This window comes from Lissotriton helveticus, chromosome 9 (assembly GCF_964261635.1).
Source record: "Lissotriton helveticus chromosome 9, aLisHel1.1, whole genome shotgun sequence".
In the NCBI taxonomy this organism is placed as follows: Eukaryota; Metazoa; Chordata; class Amphibia; order Caudata; family Salamandridae; genus Lissotriton; species Lissotriton helveticus.
The window spans coordinates 29,074,028-29,098,266 of NC_136070.1; the positions used below are offsets into that span (position 1 = coordinate 29,074,028).

Below are 24,239 nucleotides of genomic sequence, written 5' to 3' on the forward strand. Positions count from 1 at the left end.
TTGCGGCATGCCCAGGTTTCACCATGTGGAGACTTTGTCTCAACTGGCTACACCCGCTCGATGATTGAAGAAGCTGTACACGACTCCCCACCACGTCTCCCTGACTTTCCGGAAGCCGGGCATTGATGGGCCAGATGAGGTAGTATTATAACTCTTTACACCTCATCTGTGGGACTCAAACTCCTTCTGGAATGCCTTCAGGCCCAAAGGAAGGGAGTGGAGCACTGTCGGAGGGTTCGACCTCGGTAGCAGTTGGCCTGCCGGAGTCGTTGGGTTGGCGCTGATCAGTGCCTGCCACCTCCACTTAGGCGCAGGGTCTGGTGGCTCAGTGGACTAATGCATCCACTACAGGGGCCTGTGTTTTATCTATGGTCACAGGTTCAAATCCCGGCGGGTTCACTCAGCCTTTCATCCATTTGAGATCGATAAAATGAGTATGAATAACAGTGAGTTGGGTAACAATAAACATCTGTTATTCAGCACCAAGAACCCTGTTAGGGGTGAACGTGCGCTTTACAAATACACTGTTCTGTATACAGTCCCTCTGGGTCTCCACCTACGGTGCCTGTTTTTGACCAGCCTACTCCGGCGCTGATGTTGGGGGTGTTTGTCAAAATCATCTCTCCTCCTATCGACGTTAAGGCGTCGCCTTCTCAGCTTCGAATACGATGTCGTTCCTTCTCAGGAGGAGCCTTCCGAAAGTCACCTTGTGTCGGTTGAGACAGAGCTTTTTCAGCCCATTTTTGATACATTTACATCTCCGGTGGAGGAGAGCTGGATAGCTGCTCTTGGAGAGGCTAGTAGATTGGACTTTTAACCAGCTTCAGGGTTACTTTTTCTCTCTAGTCTCTCTGCTGAGCTGAGCAGATATTCGGAGGAGAGTGGCCACAGTTTTGGAATTGTCACTACCTACGATGTAGAGGTCTACGGGCCCTCTGATTGAGGTCCTTTACCAAAGACAGACATGGAAGAGCCTGTTCTTCCGTACAGTGAGGCCCGATTTGCTTTTTTATTAGGAACTTGGGCCAAACCTGTGTCAGGGCCTCAGTGGATCGGGATATCGCTCACAGGCATTTGCCTACACCTGGAGACCTAGTTTGCCGCCATAGAACTCTTCCACTCGTAGCCTGGTGGTTCAGGCTGCAACATCTTCTATTGAATTGGAGTTTGCGCTTAAGACTCCTATGAATAAGGATTCTAGGAGTCAAGGTGCATGTGGCAAACACTTCTTTGCTTCTGCTAGCTCTGCCTTGAGATCCTCTAACACGTCTTGTGTGCTATGGTGTTTTCCCCATTCTTTGTGGGATTCTTTGCAGAATATGTTGCATTCTCTTCCGGCTAACCTCCGTTCTGAGGTGGCTGGCTTGATAAGAGATGGTCAACAGGCAGCTAAGCGTTCAGATAGGTGTGGCATGAACACTACAGATACGGTAGGTCGATCCATAGCATCTGCGGTGGCAATATAGTATCCTGCTTGATTGGCAGATTCAGATTTTTGGTCGGCTTTACGGACAACTTTGATCGACATGCCATTTGATGGTGCCCATCTCTTTGGGGCTCAGGTTGCTGCGGCTTTAAGATGCTTCCGTGATGGGCGAAGGAATACAGTCTTGTAATTCCTCATTCTCTGTTTATATGCTCTGACCAGTGTTCCTGGCTCTGGGCGCAGTCCAGTCGCGTGCAAGGGCAGACTGGCTACAGCATCAATGCGCTGCAGCTGCCATTAAGTAAGTCCTGGGATAGAAGTGGAGTGATACCACTTCCTGAGCATATTAATGATGGAAATTAGTCTTCTTTCTTGGCTTCTGCTTTGGAAGGCTGTTTTGGCTGGAAGCCCTGGCAACTATGAATATGTTCACAAGGGCATACGTCTAGCCCTTTATAGCCATTGGTCTGTTCAGTTGTCAGTAACATTTTGCTTCCGCCTACCACAGCATACAGTATGGGACAGGTGAGTCAACCACTTCAGACATTGGTTATCTTTAACTGTGAGTTACGGCATTTTGCTTCGGTATGTTTGTCTAAAAAGTTGATTTTAGTGCCAAGGTTTGTGGTCCATTCATTTGTTTTATTTCATGTATTTTAAATGTATTTTTGCAATGGGTGGGCTTAACTTTTATTTTTATAGATGCTCACAACTTTTAATGTCCTTTTTTAATGCAGTGTAGAATACTGGCTTAGCATATGGGGCACACGTATTTAAGTGAAGCACCCAGCACTAATCCAGATGACCCGTATGGGGATTTTAGTGGTCTTAGACAACCATAGAAAGCTCTCTAAGTGGTAGCTGTGAAGAGCAGCCTTCAGGCTCAGTCCAGTAGGAGGGTAAAGCAGCTTGTTTTACCAGTACTAATCATATAGTGCAGGTTAAGGGAAAAAGAACCACACATTGTAGTTATAAAAATATGTATTTATCATAAACACTCACATTGATATATCTCCTTCTTGGAGATATAATCACAATACAGACAATACTTAAACAGTTTAACAGGTAAGTAGCACAAATACACAGTGGGCTCCGGGGGAGACCAAGCCATATACTAATAAAGTGGAATGCAAACCATGACCAAAGTAGAGACTGGACCCAGAAGACTTAGATGAGCTGGGGACTCAGGGAACCTCACGGAGGCCGTGTGCAGAGTTGGAACACGACTGCATGATCAACACAAGTCAATGGGAAAGTTGCTGTTGCATTTTTCAAGAAGGACCCTTCCCAGAGGACCCTGAAGAAACCCTGTTGAAGATGGAAGATTTGTTGAGTCACACCACCCGTGGATACCCCAGGAACCAGGATACCTACACCAGGGGAGCCAGTTGCATAGGTGTGAAGTGACGTCGGGAACCGCCGTAGACCACAGTGGAGGACTTCAGTTAAGATGCTGCTGGTGAAGGTTAAAGAGTCCGGTGGAATCCAAGGGTGGATTCTTGAAGAGTACCTGCAAGCAGAAGGGACAGAGTTTATGCCACTCAGGAGTGACCAGGAGGCACAGAAGACCAATGACCGCCGATAAACGAAGATGGAGGAGAGTTGACGGTGACCTTGTCGCTGCAGCTGTGAGAACCAGGCAACGCTGTGGAAGACCAGGAGCTGTTCGCCACCTGTCCAGCGTCGGAAGTCGAGAGCCAGGTGGTCAGTATCCGGCGAAAGCACCAACAAGCCTTGGCAGCAGCAACAGATAAGGAATACGAAGGAGGTGCAGTGTCTGGTTTATCAAAATCCAAGGGACTCACCAGACACAGGAGAGTCCCAGCAGGCCCGAGCAAGCAGGGGAGCCCACTTGAGCCAAAGAAGACCCTCAAGAGGACCCACAGGCAGGAGGGACAGAAGTTGCAAGAAGACTTTGAGTAGTTCACCAAGAATGCAGGCCAACGGTGCAAAGGATACGGTAAGGACGAAAATCTTGGTAGCAGGAGATGCTGGAGGCTCGATCTTCTTGGAGCCCAAAGATCTCTGGAGACGTTCCGGCGAGGAATACAGACTTCAAGCGTGCCGAGAAGACAGTGCAGGCCTCGAGGGAGTTGCTGAATCACCAGCTGTGTTGCTGAGCCTTTCGGAGTTAGTAGGACGTCAGGGACAACAGGCTGCTCAGCTTAGTTGCGGTGCTTTCAGATGCAGGGGAGTGACTCCTTCACTCCAACGGAGATTCCTTAGAGTGTCTTTGATGCCCACAGGTCTGGAGAAAAACCTGGATGGAGCACAGGCACAAACAATGCAGAAGACTGGCAGGATGACAAGACCAGGAGCAGCAGGAATCCCTGTACCCAAAGCGAAGTCCACGTGGCCAGACAGTTGAAGATGAAGTGGTTTCGGATCTGAATCTTGTCTCACGTGAAAACTGAAGAGCCACCCACAAGTAAGCCCTTAAGTACCCAAAGGAAAGGGTTGGGATGATTCATAGGTCCCTCCCAGAGGAGAGGGGCTGGACTGAGGGAGGATACTACCATGTCCTTTGCCCAGTTTCGTGCCAGAGCGGGAGCCAGCGGCTCCCTGAACTGGTTCCAACTGTAATACTGTAATATGCAAGGAGGGCACCAAATGTGCCCTTCAAATCAGTCTGGTGGCACTGGCAAGCGCCCCCAGCCCAATACACTAAGCCCTGTCTGAGAGGTGGTTACACCTCCCTACGACAGAAAACCTATTGCTCTACCTTCCCCTACTCAAGCCTGGCTCAGCAGTAGGAGGGCAGAATAGTCTCTGTGGTCCGCAGCAGCACTAGCTTGCTGTTAGACCCGGAAAGGCTGGTACTGGGAATACAGGCGGGCTCCCTAGGGGGGACTCCTGGTGTACCTATGCCCTGGGTACCATATACTAGGGATTTAGAAGGGTATACCCCGGTAGCCAATTAGGAGGGTACCAAAGTACTTACAATAATCCAGTTTAGGGACAGATCATAGTGACTGGGGTCCTGATCGCAGGATCCCAGTCAAACTAGTCAGAAAAACAGAATGACCCCAGCAAAAAGTGGGGGTGACCATGAAAGCAGATCCTACTTTCCTACATACAGTTAAACATATAGACAGTACATGTGTCGAATGCAAGTATGGTTTTGCAGGAATGCATAGGGATTAGCATGAGAAAGTAGGCAACACACAGATTTAAAGCAGAATGTGCGGTTAACTTCTTTATAGTACATTGATTCCACAATGATCCCACCAAAGGCCCTGTAAAACTTTAATGGTATTTGTATATGCTTGCACAAATGGACAAAAGTGGAAGTTTGCTAAGGCTATACCTATTGGCTTTTCCAATGCTTGTTTTGTTTCAAAGCATGCCTGATATTTTGTCCTATTAGGTCACATAGATGATGATATTTCCAAAGCTTTATAAACAATTGGTTCTTTTTATTCTGGATTTTTTTTTATCCAAGACGTTGCTGCTCTTATCCTGATGCCTGGGATGCAGAATATTTTTGCTGGAAATAATTCTTTCTGCAAGAAGAATGTGCTTGATGTTGCCCAATATTAAGCCTGAGTGATGATGCTCAAGAAATCATGCACTACAAGTGTGATTGGCAACAATATGTTATAACTAGACCTTTACCTTCCTATGCAGACTGACCAGGTTTATGAAGTGTGGCCTATATGCATGCTGCGAGAGGTAAAACAATAGCTGTTCCTGCTCTTTGGTTTGTTGATGTATTAATGTGTGATTGAATTGTTTGGGCCTTACTGCAATTGAAATGTTAAGCTTAAAAATGGCCCAGTGCTGAAAAATCATTTGAGCATTGGACAGTCTTGGCAAGGCTTTTTTTTTTTTTTAATTCTGCTTGTAAATAGTTGGGTTTAAGGCCTTGATGGAATCGGATCTAATGTGTTTAAGTCCTTGTATAATAGGCAGTACCTTATTTGTATTAAAAAGAAATATAGACGGGGGCGTGGCCAAGACGGCGAGCATGGCGGACGTGGCTTGAGCAAGCTCCGTCCCGCCGCTAGTTATCGTCTCCATTATCCTGCGTTGTCCCGACCTAGATCGGCCCTAAAGTGAGTGGCTGTCCGCAGGCGCAGGAGGAGACAACCCGACGGCAGTTTGAGAGCCCTGGAGGATTGCTTTCTGCCTCTTTCGGCAGCGTGGAGCCGGGACGGCGGTGAGGCCTACGTTGGGCGCCGGAGCCGGGGCCTGGATTTGAGGGCACCCCGCCCGGAAGTGAGGTGACGCGGGACCGACAGAGGCGAGGAGTGCCGCCCCGCCCGTGAGAACTGTGGGGCCGCGGCCGGTGAACAGCCGATAACGCGAGACGCCTGGGGGCTGGTGAGTGAGCGGAATCAGCGGACCACAGGCAGTGTGACCAGCGCCCGGACAACGATTGTGGCGTTAAGGGGTGGCCGCGTGGTTTGTGGCCTGGTGGGGGAGGGGACGCTCCTGCAGCTGTGCCTGGCCCCGTTCGGCGGCCGAATCGGACCGTGGGGCTTGGGAGCCTTGGAGCGCTGAGGGACGGCTGTCCTCCGGTCTCTCGCGCTCCCCCTCCCCCCCACACCCCCCTCAGTGATCCTGAACCGGCTCTCTGTACCCTGGGTGCCAGTGGGGAGAGACCCATCATTCGGCGGTCGGGCCGGACCGCGGTGGGGGACGCTGGCTAGCGGAGACAGCCCTCACGTGTGCCTGTGGGATTCATTGTGGGTGCCTGGCTCCACCGCGGGGCTCAGATACGGTGGCTTGACTCTTGAGTGTGTGGCGGTGTGGGACTCCTCCTGTGGCGCAGTGACTTTAACGAGGTAACAGTGGTGCCACGAGCCGCGTCGGGCCGACTGGGGGTGCTGCTCCTTGGACTCTGCGAGGCCAGTGGGGGCTGTCTCTGTGCCCCGGCCTCCCCAGCAGACAGGCGTGGGTCCCGCGAGCACAATGACTAGAGGAGGCAACAGCGGGGGCTCTTCCAAGCAGGGCCCGATGGACAAATTTGCGGGGCCGAGTGGGGGTGCCGGGGCCTCTGGAGGACAACAGAGCTCAGGACCGGATAATGCGGCTCTAATGGCAGCAATTACGCAATCGAGAGACATGCTAGATGCGAAGATAATGGCTGTCGGAGCTGATGTTACCCTGCTTCGACAAGATCTGCGCAATGCGGTCGCCCGTATCACGGAAACGGAGACCAGGATCACGGAGGTGGAAGATGACGTAGTAATCCTCAAGAAGAAGGTAGCCGCCATGGAGGGGATCCAAAAGGGCCTGGCGCTGCGAGTGGAGGACGCGGAAGGACGGGCCAGAAGAAATAACTTGCGCTTTGTGGGCTTTCCGGAGGACTGTGAGAAGGGGAACATGGAGGCCTTCTTGACTCAGTGGCTAGAGGGATGGCTTCCGCCGGACTCCCTTTCGCGCTGCTTCATCATAGAGCGGGCTCACCGGGCCCTTATTCCGAAGCCGCCCACCAGGGCTCGCCCCCGGGCTGTGATAGCCAAACTGCTCAACTATCACGACAGGGACACCATACTACGACAAGCTCGCGCCAAAGACCCTCTCATGTTTGATAACCACAAAATCCTGATTTTCCCGGACTACACCAGACTGGTCCAGCAGCAACGACAATCCTTCACGGCAGCCAAAGCACTCCTTCGCGAGTTGAAAATCCCGTATGCCCTGCTTTACCCGGCCCGTCTGAGGGTGGTGTTTCAATCTCGTACTCAATTTTTTAACTCTCCGGAGGAAGTATTTGAGTGGACGGACGAAACAGTGCGTGTTAAGGTGCATACCCCTCCGAGAAGAGGCTCAGACTCATCATCCACGTCGGAGCCCAAGAAGATGCCCCGCAGATCACGCAGCAGGAGCAACTGGAGGTCGCGCTCCCAGAAGCGCCCGCCTCCCCAGGAGAAGACTGTGGAGGAAGCTGAAGCGACGGACTCTTCCCCCCTGAAGTCTTGAGTCCCTGTGCCACGTTGACCTTGGCAGATATTTCCGGCTCGAGGGGCCGAGGAGGTACCATGTCGGTGAAGGACAGGCGGACACTGATAACGGACATGCCAATTGAACTGATACTGCATACATGACTATTTGTGGGTAGATCATGGGTCGGGAGATGCTCGAGAGAGAGCGGGCCTTCTCCCGGAGTTCGTTCCCACGTGTTGGGTGGAGGGTTGTTCGACACTCGGTGGGTAGTTGGGAGGGATCCATTGATGTAGTGGGTCTCCGACCTCCCGTTGGAGGTCCGGGATCGCCTGCACTGCGACAGGTACTTCAATGTTGCGGAGGTATGGGGTGGGGGGTTGGAGGGGGGTTGTTGGTATAGTTTGAGGTGGGGGGGTTTGTGGGGGGACAGGTTGGGGTTGGGGGGGTGGGGGAGGAGTTGTGGGAATGGGTAGGCCTAGTTTATGCACGGTGTATACGGGAGTCTGGAGGATGGTAAATGTATGTGTGTGGCCTCTGATGCCCGACGGATTGGAGCTCTGGCCTCCTGATGGCGGCTGACGGACAGGGGGTGGAACCCCCGCGAGCTTCACTGCTCATTTTGAGCTGGAATGTGAGAGGGGTGCTCGACAGAATTAAGAGGGGGCGGTTTTACGAATGGGGAAGAAGGAAAAGGCGGATGTCTTACTCCTCCAGGAAACGCACCTTATGGGCACCAAAACCCTTAGCTTACGTAGATATGGATATGATCAGGTGTTCCATGCTGGGTTTGCGAGGGGATCCAGAGGAGTTGCAATTTTGATACACCATCGAGTGCGATATACACATGAGTCACAATGGCTAGATGCGCATGGAAGGTTTGCTTTGGTCAAGGGAAAGGTGGGAGATGAGCCCATGGTGTTTGGAAGTGTATATGATCCACCCCCACTGCAAGAGGCCCTGATAGAACGACTGTTTGATGTTTGGGCTGAAATCCCGCATGTATTGACGATAGTGGGCGGCGACTGGAATGACGTGATGAATGGGAGACTGGACCGCTGTAGGCCAGGGGGGGGGATCAGTTGCCTGAGGCCACCACAAAACTGAGCAGAATGGTGCAGGGGATGGGTTGGGTAGACGCCTGGCGTTATCAGCATGCATGTAGTCGTGAATACACATTTGTCTCTGCAGTCCACAAATCCTTTTCCCGCCTCGATTACCTTTTTGTCCCCCAGCCCTGGATAGGACGGGTGGGCTCTACCTCAATACTTTCTAGGGGTCTGTCGGACCACTCTCCGGTTTCCTTGACGCTGCTTTTAAACACGAAGCGACAGCCGTTTCGTTGGCGCCTTTCTACGTGGCACCTACAGCGCGATGATTACCAGTCGCACATGAGGGAGGCTATAGCGCACTACTTGACCGAAAAAGATGGCCCAGATACTGACGCCATGACCTTGTGGGAGGCCCTAAAGCCGGTGCTCCGAGGCGTGGACATTGCGTGGTGTGCTGCGAACCGTAGGGCCCGCGGGCTGGCCATCGCGGAGGTGGTGAGTCAGGTTCGTAGCCGAGAGGCCGAATGCACGTCGGAAGGGAGCGGCGAAGCAGTGGGGCAGTTGCTTTATCACCAGCAGATATATAATTTCTTATTATTAGATGATGCCCGCCAATTTTGGCTGGCTTCGCAGAGTAGAATTTATCAATGGGGGGATTAATCCAGCACGATGCTTTACAGGCTGTGCCAAGGTACCCTTCAGGCCCAGTCCCTGCCGGGACTCCGAGATGAAGAGGGGAGCCCTATAACGGCCCCGGAGGCTCTGGCCGAGACCTTTGCTCGAAATTACGCGACGCAATACGCCCCCTCGGGCGCTCTCGGATGAAGGCCGTGCCCGACTGGACCTCCCGTTGTCGGCTGAGGAACTGGGAGAGGCTCTGGGTGAACTGAATGTTGGAAAGGCCCCTGGGCCTAATGGCTTCCCATGTGAATTTATGAAAACGTTTAATCTCCAACTGGGGATGCGCTACAGAAAGGCGCTAGAGGCGGCTAGGGACTGTGGATGCCTTCCGGCGGACTCGCAACACGCGGAGGTGGTGGTCTTTTGCAAGCCTGGGAGGCCGCCGGATCGCCCTGAGTCGTATCGTCCGATCTCATTGCTTAATTTTGAGGCGAAAATCTTAGCTAAGACCTTAGCAAATCGCCTTCTCCCCTATATAACTGACCTGGTCCATCCGGATCAGGCCGGATTTATGCCCCACAGAGCGACTAGACATAACATTCGCCGGGCACAGTTGGTGGTGGAGGCGGCGCGGGCGGCAGACATCCCAGCGGCCCTGCTCCTAGCAGATATAGATAGAGCATTCGACTCCCTGAGCTGGCCGTATCTTCGGGCACTACTTCTACGCCTTAATATGGGCCCGCGTTTCCTGTCCTACATTCATTTATTATATACAGACTTGACAGCGGCGGTGAGGGTAGCGGGAGTGGTTTCCAGCTCATTTCTGATAGGCCGGGGTACCCGGCAGGGGTGCCCCCTTTCGCCCTACCTGTTTGCCCTGGCGATTGAGCCACTGGCGGCTTGGGTGAGGATGGATGCACAGTTGCGTGGGGTGGAATGGGTGGGGGGTCCGTCTGACAGAATTGCGCTTTATGCCGATGATGTTCTATTCTTTCTTACGGACCTGAACAGATCCGGTCCCAGGGTCCTGGATATAATGCGCATCTTCGGCGACGTGTCCGGCCTCACGCTAAATGTACGGAAATCGAAATTGTGGGTCTTGGGAGACAGTAGAACCTTGGGTCCTTGGGCTTCGGCCCTGCAGGAGGCGGCGGGAGGCCTTAAATATCTAGGAGTCTTTTTGACGGATGTGCCGGGAGTCTCGTGGTCCCGCAATGTGCTACCCGTGTGGGATAGAATACGATCGGATATGCAAATATGGTCCAGGATGCCTCTAAATGTCTATGGACGTTGGCCATCTTTAAGATGGTGGCCCTACCCCGTATCATGTACCAGCTTCGAAACCATCCTTACCCCATTTCACGGCAGTGGTTTAGACAGGTGAATTCGGCATTGGGTCGGTTCTTGTGGACTGGGGGGGCAGTGAGGGTGGCGCTTCACACATGCTTCCTCTCGACCTATTGTGGGGGACTTGCCACCTCGGACGTCCAGTCTTATTATCAAGCGTCACACCTGCTGGTCCTCAATGAATGGTGGTATGGAGATCGCGGCGACCCGACCTATGCCCTGGAGAGATACCTGATGGACCCTCACACGCTCCATACGATCTTATACTCGGCAGCGCTCCGGAAAAGGCTCCCGGGGGTCACTCAGACAGTCTTCCAGGTGTGGCGTGATGCGCTCCGACGCATGGGATGGTGGAACAGGCTGACGGGGGAAGCCCCGCTGTGGCACAATGGGAGACTGCCGGCTTTAGCTTCCCTGCGAGGCTTTGATGGCTGGGACGCTATCGGTGTCTCGGCGCTGGGCCACGTCATGAAGGGCTCGGTCCTCAAGTCCTTTCAGGCTCTGCGGGATGAATATGACATGCCCCAATCTCAATTCTTTCGATATCTGCAGCTTCGACACGCCCTGACCCCTGCCATAGCGGACTTAACTTCTCTACCGGAGTTCAGCCCCCTTGAGGCTAAATTGTTCATGGGGGAACTGGAAACAAAAAAATATCTAGCATATATCAGACGCTGGTTACCCATTGTTCCCCCTCCCTTGATAAATTGCGGTTGGTATGGGAAGGAGATTTGGGGAGTTTGGAAGAGGAGGACTGGAGAGAAGCCCTGGAAGCCCCTAGGGGAGCAGCGATTGCGGTGCGCTTGCGCTTTATTCAATTTAATTACCTCCATAGGGCATACTACACGAGGGAACGACTGTGGAGGGCGGGGCTGATTGCCTCCCCGGAGTGCCTGAGATGTGGATGTGCCGTGGGCTCCTTTATTCATACGGTGTGGGAGTGTGTGAGACTGCAGAGATTTTGGACTGGAGTGTGGGAGTGCCTGGAGGAGGTACTGGGCTGGGAGCTTCCCCGCTCGCCGAAGTTGGGCCTCCTCCATGTCATGGAACAAGTGGGGGGGAATCTATACAAGCGACATCTGCTCCTCTTGGGCCTCATAGTGGCCAAGAGAGATATTGCCCGGGCCTGGAAGGCTCCCAGAGCCCCACTGCTGGAGGTGTGGAAACGGGGCTTGGACTTTAACATGGGACTAGAACGCCCGATATTTGAGGCCAGGGGCTGTCCCGCAAAACATTTTAAGATCTGGAAGAAATGGGCGGTCTACAGAGGCCTTTTGCTGGACCCCCCGGAGCCTCGGGCCACCGACGCGGATCGCGTCCTAACTGACTTTGGGTGAATTGGCTCACATGCAGCTTTTGCGATTGCTAGGTTCCTCTAGATGGACAATGTAGACACCGTGCGGGGTGGAGGGAGGGTACCGGGTGGGTTAGCGGAGGGTGGGAAAATGGGGGAATGTTAGCTGACTGTATTTGAATGTGATATTTTTATGTGCACACTGCCTCTCTGATTCTTAGGGAGCGGTAGATTATTTCTTGTATGCTGTCAACTGCCAAAACCTAATAACATTTTGTTCTGAAAAAAATAAATAAAAGAAATATAGACATAATTTTTCTTTTTTTCAGGCTCGGATAGCGTTTTTACAAGGTGAAAGGAAAGGCCAAGAAAATTTGAAGAAAGATTTAGTAAGAAGAATAAAGATGTTAGAATATGCATTAAAACAAGAAAGGTATGTATGCATCCAACATTATTTTTATTTATATACTTACTGACAGTTCATACTTAAAGGCTTTGAGAAGTAGATTTGATTTTGTGATGCTAACAAACACAGTCTGTATTCCCTGCTACTTCCTGGACCAATCTTAAAGGTGGCTATTGCTTAAGTAGAGGAGCACTTCCACGGCCTATCACTGCATTTACAATTGAGTATAATGTGGCTTGATGCACACCCCACGACGAACAGTTTCTGATGACATGGCACACTAGTGCAGTGATCTGTCCTCTGATATTAAGCAGCCAAATGTGACACTGTAGCACAATGTTTAGACGCCTCGCATTAGTGCGCTTTAGAAATACCATCAGTCAGTCAATGTTTAGATGCTTCTTGGAATCTGAAGATGGCCTCTTGAGAAAATTGAGATTCATTTTCAAAACTGCTTCAAGACTGTATTTTTTCTTTCTTTTTGTCTCCCCAATATGGTTTCTATGTCTCCACAACCAGGTTTCAGGATCTCTTAATCCTCAGGCTCAGGGTCCACCAGGATTGTTTTCAACTGCCTCTGGAATTGGGGGTTCAAAGCAAGCACTCTGTTTCAGCAGTCTGTTCAGATTTTAAATGTTAAATATTAATTTCTTGGGCGAATAACATTGAAGCTGATTTTGTACTTCTGTACCCCAAGTTATGTGTACATTGTTTTACAGCTGCTAAATGTAACATTCTTGTTTGGGGGTAGTTGGAGCTCAAAGGAGGAGGGACATGGGAAAGTGCAACACCTCTCTGAAATCGTGTAGAGAGCGGCAGAACTCCTCACACAAAGTGTTGCTGTCTGTAGTCAAAAGAAGGACATACTCTTTCCACTACTAGTAAATACTGGTGATTGCTCAGTTAAATGTTATGGAGTGACCCATCTTTTTATCTGATGCTAGTGGAGTGTTCAACTGATTCTTTTCTCTAAAATTCTTAGACTGCCACCCGCCTAACTAGACTTTTCACTCCCAAATTGTGTGCTTATTTATGTTTATGGGGTGAGCCTTACTCAAAATTGGAATCTGAAATCCTGATGTTTGGCTACCCCGCCATTCTGGATTGGATCCATCTGCGGCCGCTTGAAATGGGTGTAACCCCCCCCCCCCGTGCCACCTACTTTTTTTTAAAAGTCTGGGGATCAAGCTAGACAATGCTCTCTCATTTAAGCCTTTTATCTGAAAGAGACTATTAGTTATGGATACCTCACCTCACCCCCAGGCGTCAGACTGGATCTGGAGAATCTTTTCTCAGCAGTACCCCTGCACGTTGGTAGGTGGCGTTGATCGACTCCACTTTTGTTAGGGTCGTGATCGCCAGAATGACATCGCAGTATCTACTTAGACGCCGCCCCTGCGCGCTGACGTCTGTTCTTTCTCTTTCCGCACCAGCCAGCGCAGATCCGGAGAGAGCAGTACCTCAAGTCACTTTTTGACTTTTTTTGGGGGGACTTTTTGTCGACATATTTTTGAGTCATCCGACTCCTGGTGCGCAGGGATGTCATCTCGGCAGACCGGCTTCAAGCCTTGTGGCTCCTGCCACAAGCTGATGTCGGTGACGGACCCTCATCTTGTATGCCTCTGGTGTCTGGAGTGCGACCACGACCTGAATTTGTGCTGCGACTGCCGGGCCATGGCCCCAAAGACTTTGCGGGAGAGGTCCTAAAAGCTACTTGAAGCCTGACTGTTGGCACCGCGCTGCTCGAGGTCCCAGTTGAGAGGGAGGTCGCTGGACCAGTTGCGGAGCCATCACTCCTTGTCAAAGTCTTCGTCTTCGGGTAAGTTGAAGCACAAGAAGAAGGCAAAGAAGCACTGTTGCTTTTAGTGTTCTCCCCGTCCATCAGCCTGCGTGACACAGGATGCAGAAGGTAGTCGCCCAGCTCTGCCCATGGACCCTGTTGGGTCGACTCTGGCCTTCCCTCCTTTCCTGGGAGCCGCAGCGACCCCTGCCCAACTTCGTAGCTTTTGTGAAGCCCTCCACTCCATCTTTGGGCAGCCCAACTCTGCTGGCTCATCTGCCAGCCCAACGGACTCGGCTGGGGGTTCTAGGCCTTCAATGCCGGCAGCTTCGGCTCCGCATGGCCCCCAGGGATCTAGGCCTGAGTCCAGATTGGCGTTGGTCGACCGAACTACACCTCTGTCGCCGGATCCATTGCCGACACCACCTCCGGCCCTGAATCTGTTGCCGACACCTCCGCCCCCTCCGACATCGGTTGTATCCCCAACCGAAGTTGACCCCAGTCTCTTACTTGATGTGGACACAGAGCCGGACCAGCTCTGACCGACATCGGTACTGGCACTGACTGCTACCTATGTACCCCTGTTCTCACCTGGGGTTCCCTATCACTCTGAGTGGCTACCAGAGGAGGGTGAGGAGGACTGGGAGGGGTCTGTGGAACCTCTGGCAGACCAGTTAGAAGAACCTGACGGGAGAGAGGCGTTTGGTGAGGCATGTGGTCTGGACACCTCTCCAGACCTTTGCATGCTATCTCCCCCTACCGTGGCTACGGAGGAGGGTGCATCATACGCAGTGATGTTGTGTAGGGTGGCTGAGGCCTTACACCTTGAGCTTCCTAAGGTGGCGGTCAGGACTAACCTCCTGGTCGAGGTGCTTCAACCGGCAGCGGCTTCTTCGCAACCCCTGCTGCCATTCAATGAGGCCCTCATGGACATCCTTTTAGGCACTTGGTCCAAGCCCAACACAGGGACCCCTGTGGCTAGGATGATTGCCCGACTCCACCGCCCGGTGTTGCTCTTTCCCATGTTCCTCCTCCTTTGAGCTCCATTTACCTCCATTTCCCTCTCCTAACACCCTACCCTCGAGTGCTTGGTGGGCCAAGCCTCAACGTTCAAGTGCGCATTCCCTACCATTCCACCTGATAGGGAATCCAAGAAGCTAGACCATCTTGGGAAAAAAATGTTTTCCTCTGCTAGCTTAGGACTGCGGTCGGTAAACACCGCATGTCTCTTGGCCGTTGCTCCCATTCTGTGTGGGACACGGTCGTTCAGGTGCTGTCATTACATCGCACTACACTTACAACGCAGTCATTACATCGCAACATCCTTTACAACGCATGTCATTACAACGCATACCGTTACAAGGCATGACACTACATCGCATGCCACTACCACGCAGGCATTACAACACATACCATTATAAGGCATACCATTACAACGCTTAGTACCCCTACACTATCCAACACCTACCGTACTGTTGCACCCCCTGGAGTTAGACTAGTAATTGTTGCCCCTATACTATCCAATACTTACCTTAAATTCTATGTAATGGTATGCGTTGTAATGGTATGCGTTGTAAAGGTAGTATGCGATGTATTGGAATGCGTTGTTAAGGTAGTTTTTTCAAATGCCATGTGGTGTCATGCGATGTAATGGAATGCGTTGTAGAGGATGTTGCGATGTAAAAACTGCGTTGTAAATGAATGCGTTGTAATGTCATACATTCCCGAAGGGAGAGACGCAGCCAAGTTTGCCATACGATGTGGACTGAACATCGCCGACTCGCGGGACAGGACGATTTCAATGTCGGTTGCCCTGAGGCGCTATTCCTGGCTGAGGTCCACTGGCTTTTCTGGTTATGTCCAAGCTACACTTTTGGACATGCCCTTTGATGGCCGTCGCTTGTTTGGTGACAAGGCAGACAACGCTTCGGCCATCATGCCGTTCTTCTGTCATATAAGCCGCTGAACAGATGTTGGAACATCCCATGTATTTTAGTGCCCGCCGCGTTATCCCTCACGGGGTGGGCCATTCCGTGTCTGCTTCTCATTTTCCAGGACCTGCTCCCACTTTGGACCGTTTGCAGAATCACTCATTTGATCGGCCGCATCTAACAAGCAGCATGAGAAGACACGGAACTCGTCCGATACTCCCAGTTCACCAATTGTACTCCTGCCTTTCTTTAAGGCACATCCCACTGTTGTTGTCTAGCGGACTTATGCGCCCTGAGGAAGGTGGGACCAACATCGGGGTCTAACACTGAAACGCGCATTGCCGCTGGATTTAATTGTCAGATTGTTTTGATAGGAAAAATCCCCCTGTGTGTTCTCCAAGAATGTTCATTATTTCAATAGTTGTACTTTCTATAAGGCCTCGCATGTAACCTTAGATCCATAGGGGGACTCTATCATGTATATATTGATTGTATTTGGCTGATTGTCTGACATTGTGAGGCGTGTGAGTATGTGAGTTTATGAGAAGGTATGCCTGAGGTTTGAGTGAATGTGTTGTGGGATGTGTTTAATCGTATATTATTTTTGCAAGGATATTTACATTAAAAAAAGTTGTCTTACAGCATTAAATTACAATAAGCCTTTTGATAATTCCCATTTTTCTGTTGCGGTGTCACTATTAGCCTGAGGCATGTACTGGTTATGTTCTAGTGATTAGTGACTTTTTGCACATATTGAGTTGTACAGGTAGAGAACCTTCTGTTCTTGATTTCACTCAGGTACTTCTCCTGTTGGTCTCTGCCTATATTGAAATCAGGGGCCCCCTCCTTCTGAGTGATTGGCTCAAGTCCTGTCTTCCCCTGGAGACTGGATGCTAGCGTTGGACTTACAGGACGCTTATTTTCACATCCCCGTCCTGCCGGCCCACAGGCATTGCCTACGGTTCACGGTAGGCCAAGAGCAATTTGTTTACTGTGCTCCCATTTGGCCTTACCAGGGCCCCTCGGGTGTTCACAAAAGAGACGGCGGAGGTCGCAGCTCATCTGCGCAGATCAGGGTTTCTAGTCTTCCCCTATCTCGATGACGGGCTTTGAAGGTGGGCTAGCCCCAGGCTGTTGTCTCCCACCTCCAGACCGCAGCCGACCTCCTACATTCGCTGGGGTTCACCACCAATGTGCCGAAGTCACACCTGATTCCCTCTCAGAAGCTCTTTTTCATCGGAGCCGTTCTGGACACAGCTCAGTTTCGGGCTTATCCTCCCGAGCAGAGAGACTGGGATATTCGGGCTTTAATTACGATCTTTCAGCCTCTATCTTGGGTTTCGATCAGAATGACCCTGAGGCTACTGGTCATCATGGCCTCCTGCATCCTGCTGGTGGGCTATGCCAGGTAGCATATGCAGGCTCTGCAGTGGGAACTGAAATTCCAGTGGGCACAGCATCAGGGAAATCTTTCCGATTACATCCAGAACTCGGAGGGAACTGCACACCAATTGCAATTGCAGTGGTGGCTAACGAACCAAGATTGGGTCAACGGCAAATCCCTCTCCTTTTCCCAACCAAAGTTCACAGTGGTGATACATGTATAACTTCTGGGGTGGGGCGGCCACATGGGGGAGGCGGAGATCAGAGGCCTCTGGTCTCCGGTGGAGTCCGGGTTCCATATCAACCTTGTGGATCTAGGGGCGATTAGTCTTGCACTAAAGGCATTCCTTCCTTGTGTCAAAGGAAGAGTAGTGCAGGTGTTCACGGACAACACCACCACCACGTGGTACTGCAACAAACAGGGCGGGTGGGGTCGTGGACCCTATATCAAGAGGCTCTTAGTCTTTGGAGATGGCTGGAACATCAGGGTATGTCCCCTGTGGTTAAACACCTGGCAGGTTCACGGAATGCAAGGGCGGACGAACTCAGACGCCGGTGCATGATGGATCACGAATGGCGTCTTCACTCGGAGGTGGTGCAAGGTCTCTTTCAGCAGCGGAGAGAGCCTTAGTTAGATCTATTTGCCACCTAAGAGAACACGCAATGTCGGCAGTTCTGCGCGTCGGAATTTCCAAGGCGGCACTCCCTAGGTGACGCTTTTCGTCGCGAGTGGTGTTGCGGTCTTCTATCTGCCTTTCCGCCTATACCACTTCTACCCAGAGTGCTGAAGAAGATTAATCTTGCCCCGGCCCAAGTCATTCTTGTGGCTCCGAACTGGGCCCGAAGAGTCTATATCCTGACCTCTTGCACATTGACATCGATCCTCCGATCTGACTACCCCTAGGGAGGATCTTCTGTGGCAGCAGCAGGGGGCGGTCTTCCACCCGAAACTGTCCAGCGTCCACCTCTTTGCTTGCAGATTGAGCGGCAATAGTTGATAGCTTTCAACCTTCCTCCCGAAGTCTGTAACATTATCTTGGCAGCCAGGCTTCTGATCCTCCCCAGGACTACCATAGAGGATATCAAGAGGAGATGGTCTATATGCTGTCGTCCGTGATTGATTTCGGACTTGCATTTTATGCTATCAGACTATAAACTGAGGTTTCCAACAGCAGCTACAGCTCCAGAACTGGGCTCGGTTCGGGCTTGCAGTTTATGCTATCAGACTATAAACGGAGGTTTCCAACATCAGCTACGGCTCCAGAACTGGGCTTGGTTCCCATTGCAATACCCTCAGTGCCTTCCACCCCCGGGTACCACCACCACCACCGCCGCTGCAAATAATAGACGGTCCTCCACCGACTACTCCTTTTATCCAACAAGATACTTGGGATGATGACCAAGGGGATACAGATCTTCCAGACCCGCATGGTGAGTGGGATGATTGTATTATCCCTACTCCTTCACCGGTCCCTGTGGATTCTCCTCCGGGGGATATTGGTGGTTTCCACAATCTGCTGGAAAGGGCGGCCAAGAGGCTTGATCTATCTATGCCTTCGGCGCAGACAGACTGTTTCCTATATGATTTTCAGGAGCCCTATTAAAAAACTGTAAGAACCATCCCTATTGTGAATCATGTTTGGGAAGAGGGTCCTAAAGCCATGAAGACCCCAGCTACGGTAGTCCCAGTGCTTCCTCGATTTGAGAAGAAATATAATGCGTCGGAGGATAACCCGGCTTGCCTAGTGAGTCGGCCGAAACTGGATTCAGTCATATCTCAGGCAGCACAGCGGAAGTCTAAAAATTCGGCAGCTGCTCTTACTACATCTCCGGACAAGGAAGGCCGATGTCTGGACAATGCGGGCAAGAGACAGTAAAACAGAAGCTAAAAAGATCCTCCTGGAGGGAGAGAGGGCCTCCTCCTAGGTTATTGATTGTGCAATGGTTTTGCCACAACCGCTTTTCGTTCCTTGGCGGGAGCAGTGGTCCTACGTCGCCAGGGTTGGCTTCGAGCTACCTTCTTCAGACCAGAGGTCCAGAACAAAATCTTAGACCCTCCATTCGATGGAGAGGCGCTCTTCGCAAAACATGTGGATGACGCTCTCCAAGACACAAAAAAGGACACCGACACGGCGAAGTCGCTGGGGATGCTTCAATATTGCACGGTTCCTTTCTAGGAGCAAGAGGTAGAGGGCTTCCTTCCTATAGAAGAGGGTACCAGCAATATAGGTACTCCTCTTAAACACCTGCCTCACAGTCTTACCGTCCGCAATATAACCAGCTACAAGGTCAGTCAGCGGCCTATTCGAAATCGGCCCCTAGAGGCAGAGCAGGACGTCAGGGGAAGGATTCTTCGAGACGTCAATAGCGGCTTGCAGGCTGCGACTACTGTTCCTACCCCTCATCAAACACCTGTAGGGTTCAGGATTTATCTATACATCCAAAATTGACAGCAAATAACATCAGATCGTTGGGTGCTCAGCATTGTTCAATCTGGCCACAAGTTGGAGTTTGTTCATCCTCCTCCAAACACCCCTCCTCATGCCCACTTAACAAAACATCTTCATCTCCTGCACCTAGAGGTCCAACAAATGTTGCTAAAAGGAGCAATGGAACCAGGTCCCTTTCTCCCAAAGAGGAAAGGGTTTCTACTCTCGGTTATTTCTGGTTAAAAAGACTGTCGAAAAATGGCGCCTGATCCTAGATCTCAAGGAGCTCAATACCTATCTCATAAAGCAGTCGTTCAGAATGATCTCCTTATAGGACATACTTAGACTAAATTCAGGAGAGTTCATGGCCACGTTGGGCATAGAGGACGCATATTTTCAGGTCCCCATTTATCCATTGCAGAGGAAGTTCCTTCGCTTTACAGTAGCCAAGAGCCACTTTCAATTCAAGGTCCTCCCTTTCGGCCTCCGGTCGGCCCCAAGAATCTTTACGAAAATTCTGGCTCCAATAGCGGCTTTCCTCAGATGCTAAAAGCACCAGGTGGTCCCTTACCTGGCGACTGGTTGCTAAAAGCCCCACCAAAACCTCAGCCAGGGATTCAGTGGCAGCCTGTACAAAGTTGTTTGAGAGTCTAGGTCTTACCCTCAACAGGGAGAAGTCAAACTTGTATCCGTCCAAGAACGTCAATTTTCTAGGATCTATGTTAGACACATCCCTGAACAGTGCATTTCCGTCACTCGAAAGGCAAACCAAACTAATGTCTACGGCCCGCCTACTCATAAAAAGGTCACTTTCAGGTCGCCTCTACAAGTCCCTTCTGGGATCCATTTCGTCCTGCATTCCTCTAATACCACCATTGCAGGCTACGAATGCGTCCTCTCCAGGAGCAACTGGACTTAGTGGCATCAGGCGCAAGGATCTTTCAAGGGCAGAATCAGTCACTACACCAATGAGGGAAGCCGCCTCATGGTGGATTCACAAGCAGAACATGTCCCAAGGTCTCTCCTTCTTGGTCACTCCTCAGATAATCACTACAGATGCATCCCTGGAGGGTTGGGGAGCGGTCTTACAGGTCCTCCAGATAAGTGGTCGATGGCAACCTCATCATCACCTTTTGCACATCAATCTGCTAGAACTCAGAGCAATTCACCTAGCTCCACAGGCATTTCTCCTGAGAATAAAAAATGGATCGATTCTGATAAGAACAGACAATAAAATGACCATGCATTATGTCAACAAACAGGGCGGCACAAAATCACGTCTGTTGTCTGTGGAAGCTCAGTGTATCTGGGAAAGGGCGATCCTTCATGGGGTCTCTCTGAAAGCAGAGCATCTTCCAGGGAATCTCAATGAGAGGGCAGATACACTAAGCAGGCTGAAGTCAGTCTGGCATGAGTGGGAGCTAGACCAGAGGACACAGGACGTTGTCTTTAGACTGTGGGGCAAACCTTCCATAGATCTGTTTGCGACACTGAACAACAAGAAATGCCAGTGCTTCGCAAGCTGGCATCACCTTCCGGGATCCTGGGGGAGTGGGTTTTCGATGGCATTGTCAGACACCTTTGTCTATGCTCTTCCCCCGTTCCTCTTCTCCCGAGGCTTCTCAGGAAATTAAAGACGGAACCCTGCAAAATGATTCTTATTGCGCCCTCCTGGACTCGCCGGTTCTGGTACACGGAGCTTCTTTTGTCAGTACAGCATCCAATTTCTTTGGATCCTATTCCGTCGTTAACGACGATGTCCCAGGGCCAGATACTACATCCGGATCCCAAATCCCTGCAATTACCAGCATGGCTCCTGAGCACCGAGTTTCTCAGTGTAAAGCTGTCTGTAGAATGTAGCAAAATCTTTTCCCAATCTCGTGCTCAGAGTACAAACAAGACATACTGCATGAAGTGGAAAAGATTTTGTCACTGGTACCAAGAATCGGGAGTGCATCATTCTCCTATATTGAATCTTTCATAGAGTTACATGCTTGTATCTTCCCTGTCGTCATGGTGGGAGTCTCACGGTAACAGAATGAATAAAGCCGTACCATAGAGTAAAACACTGCATAGAAAATCCCATAGGGGACCATTACATTTGGTTGCCAAACCTCCATTATTTGGACCAAAACTTAGCCAATCAGCTGCCAGCCCTGACATCGCACTCCCCAATAGAATCATCATACCTCAGATTTCCAATCGCCTTCGTGGGAAGAGGAGTCTCCCTAAGCTCTGCTCAGTTAATTTCTTGTGTACTTTTCACCCTGCTCAACTGAAAGTGTTTCTTACTTTTGGATCGAAGTACTGTTTTTCCTTTGACTACAATGGCTGTAAGCTCTAAAAAGAGGCTTTTCAGGCCCTGCAGATCCTGTGGAAAACCTAGACTTTACTCTGAGGATCCACATAAGGACTGCTTATACTGTCTCCACCCTAAACATGTTCCTAAAGACTGCAAGCATTGTAGGACCCTCTCGGCTAAAACCTTGAGGGACAGGGAGGCACGTTTACTCTTGTGGCTTCAAAAGAAAAAGTCCACTACTGAGACTGATTCTGACGAAGAAGTTGATCCTCAGACCCCCAAGAAAAAGTCTTCTGCCTCAGAGGAGAAATTGGTGGCTAAAAAGCAAAAAAAACAAAGAAAAAGAGGATTCTTCATCTTCTTTGCCTCAAACACCTTTGAAAAAATCGGCTGTGTCAAGGGAGGTATCATCTGCTCCCTCTTCCAAGGTAGGAGATCTCCATCTGTAATTCCTGTCAAAATGACGACGACGCCGTCGACGACAACTTCGTCCACGACGAGGACAACAACTTCGACAAAAGGTTCGACGTCTATCTCGTCGATGGGAAGATCTGCTTCGACGCCGTCGACGCAAAATTCGTCGACGACGACACTAGTGACGTCAACGGCATCGTCGCCGATGATCAAAATCTCGACGACGAGAGGTTCAAGTCTCCGAAATCAAAATCCTCCATTACTTGAACAGGAGTGTGGAATTTATTAAAATGTCTACTTGTCCGTGGGGCAGGTTGCTTCATAAATCTACTTGTCCTGAAACAAAATCCACTTGTCCCTTTGGTGCCATTTAGTGCTGCCACAAATTATGGCAGCAATCTCATTATATAAGTGCTCTTGTATAGCCTCTCTGAAAATACCAGGGCATATACCATAGTAGTGTTTGAATACTAGTAATAATTTTATGTTGCCACGTTCCCGGAGATCTACATACTAGGACTGATGATGGTGGTAAGCAGTAGTTCCAGGGTTGGAATACCCTTTTGAGTCTGTGCAAACTAACTTGCATGTTTTAAGGGTTTTCAACAAATTTTCTCTAATCTTTCCCAAACTGAGAAATGTTGGAAATGTACTCCTGAGTGTGGCAGACGTAAACCTTCTTTCAGAGTTGGGAAAAAAGTAGTTGGAGGGAAAATGAACTTTCAAACAACCAGGTTTTCACCTGAGCAAATCTACACATGCATATTTGCTCATGCTGAAATGCAGTTCACAAATATTTTGTAGAAGTACAATTTCTTGCCCTACTAATGTAAATTCTTGTGAATTCAGGAAAGCCATATACCAAAGGTGCACTTTTGAGACTTTAATAATTGGGCCCCTAATTTGGTCTGGCGTTAACTATGACCTTTTGTGTTTATTCAAATTCTTTCTCTCTCGGAATCGGCTGGCTTCACTGTGAGTGACAGCATTCTGCTCTTTCACATGGAGCATATCGGTACACAAAGTTTTGTTCAGTGCCAGTAACTAATGTGGCAGTGTGTGCTTTTTTTTAGACCAAAAACTATTTTTGCGTTTGCCAATGTTTGTTATAATGGTGAGGGCCCGGCAGCTCTCCCTATCCTCGTGAGAAGAGGTCGCTCCCCCACGCTCCCTGACCACACCTCACAGCGCTCGCTCTGGCTGCCTGGGTATCGTAGTGTGACTGCTTACATTCTGCTGATAATAGAAGTATTCACTACGCGCTCGCATTTAGCATTTGCTGATATTAGAAATATTCATCGTGCGCTCGCATTCTGCACTTTGCTAATAATTGAAGTATTCACTGTGCGCTTGCATTTTACATTTTGCTGATAATTGAAGCATTCTTTGTGCACTCGCATTTGCTAAGTGATTTGCTGATTTAATAACTGCATCGGAGCTCGGACTGGCCGCCTGGTTAGTTGTTTGTTTATGTTGCACGGCCATTTTGTTTGTTGTGCCTCGTAGCGAGGCTCCCCAGCATGCACCCCCCTCCCAGCTGCTCCTCCCTCCCACGGACTGCCTTCAGGCTGCTTGAGTGTCCGTAGCTCTGTGACCTCCCTATCCTCGTGAGAAGAGGTCGCTCCCCCACGCTCCCTGACCACACCTCGCAGCGCTCGCTCTGGCTGCCTGGGTATCGTAGTGTGACTGCTTACATTCTGCTGATAATAGAAGTATTCACTACGCGCTCGCATTTAGCATTTACTGATATTAGAAATATTCATCGTGCGCTCGCATTCTGCACTTTGCTAATAATTGAAGTATTCACTGTGCGCTCGCATTTTACATTTTGCTGATAATTGAAGCATTCTTTGTGCACTCGCATTTGCTAAGTGATTTGCTGATTTAATAACTGCATCGGAGCTCGGACTGGCCGCCTGGTTAGTTGTTTGTTTATGTTGCACGGCCATTTTGTTTGTTGTGCCT

At 50.4% G+C, this 24,239-nt stretch overlaps 1 protein-coding gene across 3 annotated transcripts in view; it reads left to right on the top strand.

Annotated features, from left to right (window-relative positions):
- Positions 1–24,239, top strand: part of STRN3 (striatin 3) — a 984,550-nt gene that overhangs the window by 156,971 nt on the left and 803,340 nt on the right. For all 3 annotated transcript variants that reach the window (XM_078659406.1, XM_078659407.1, XM_078659408.1), the window contains exon 2: positions 11,959–12,062. In XM_078659406.1, the coding sequence (XP_078515532.1) occupies positions 11,959–12,062 (104 nt within the window). The remainder of the gene's footprint in view (positions 1–11,958; positions 12,063–24,239) is intronic.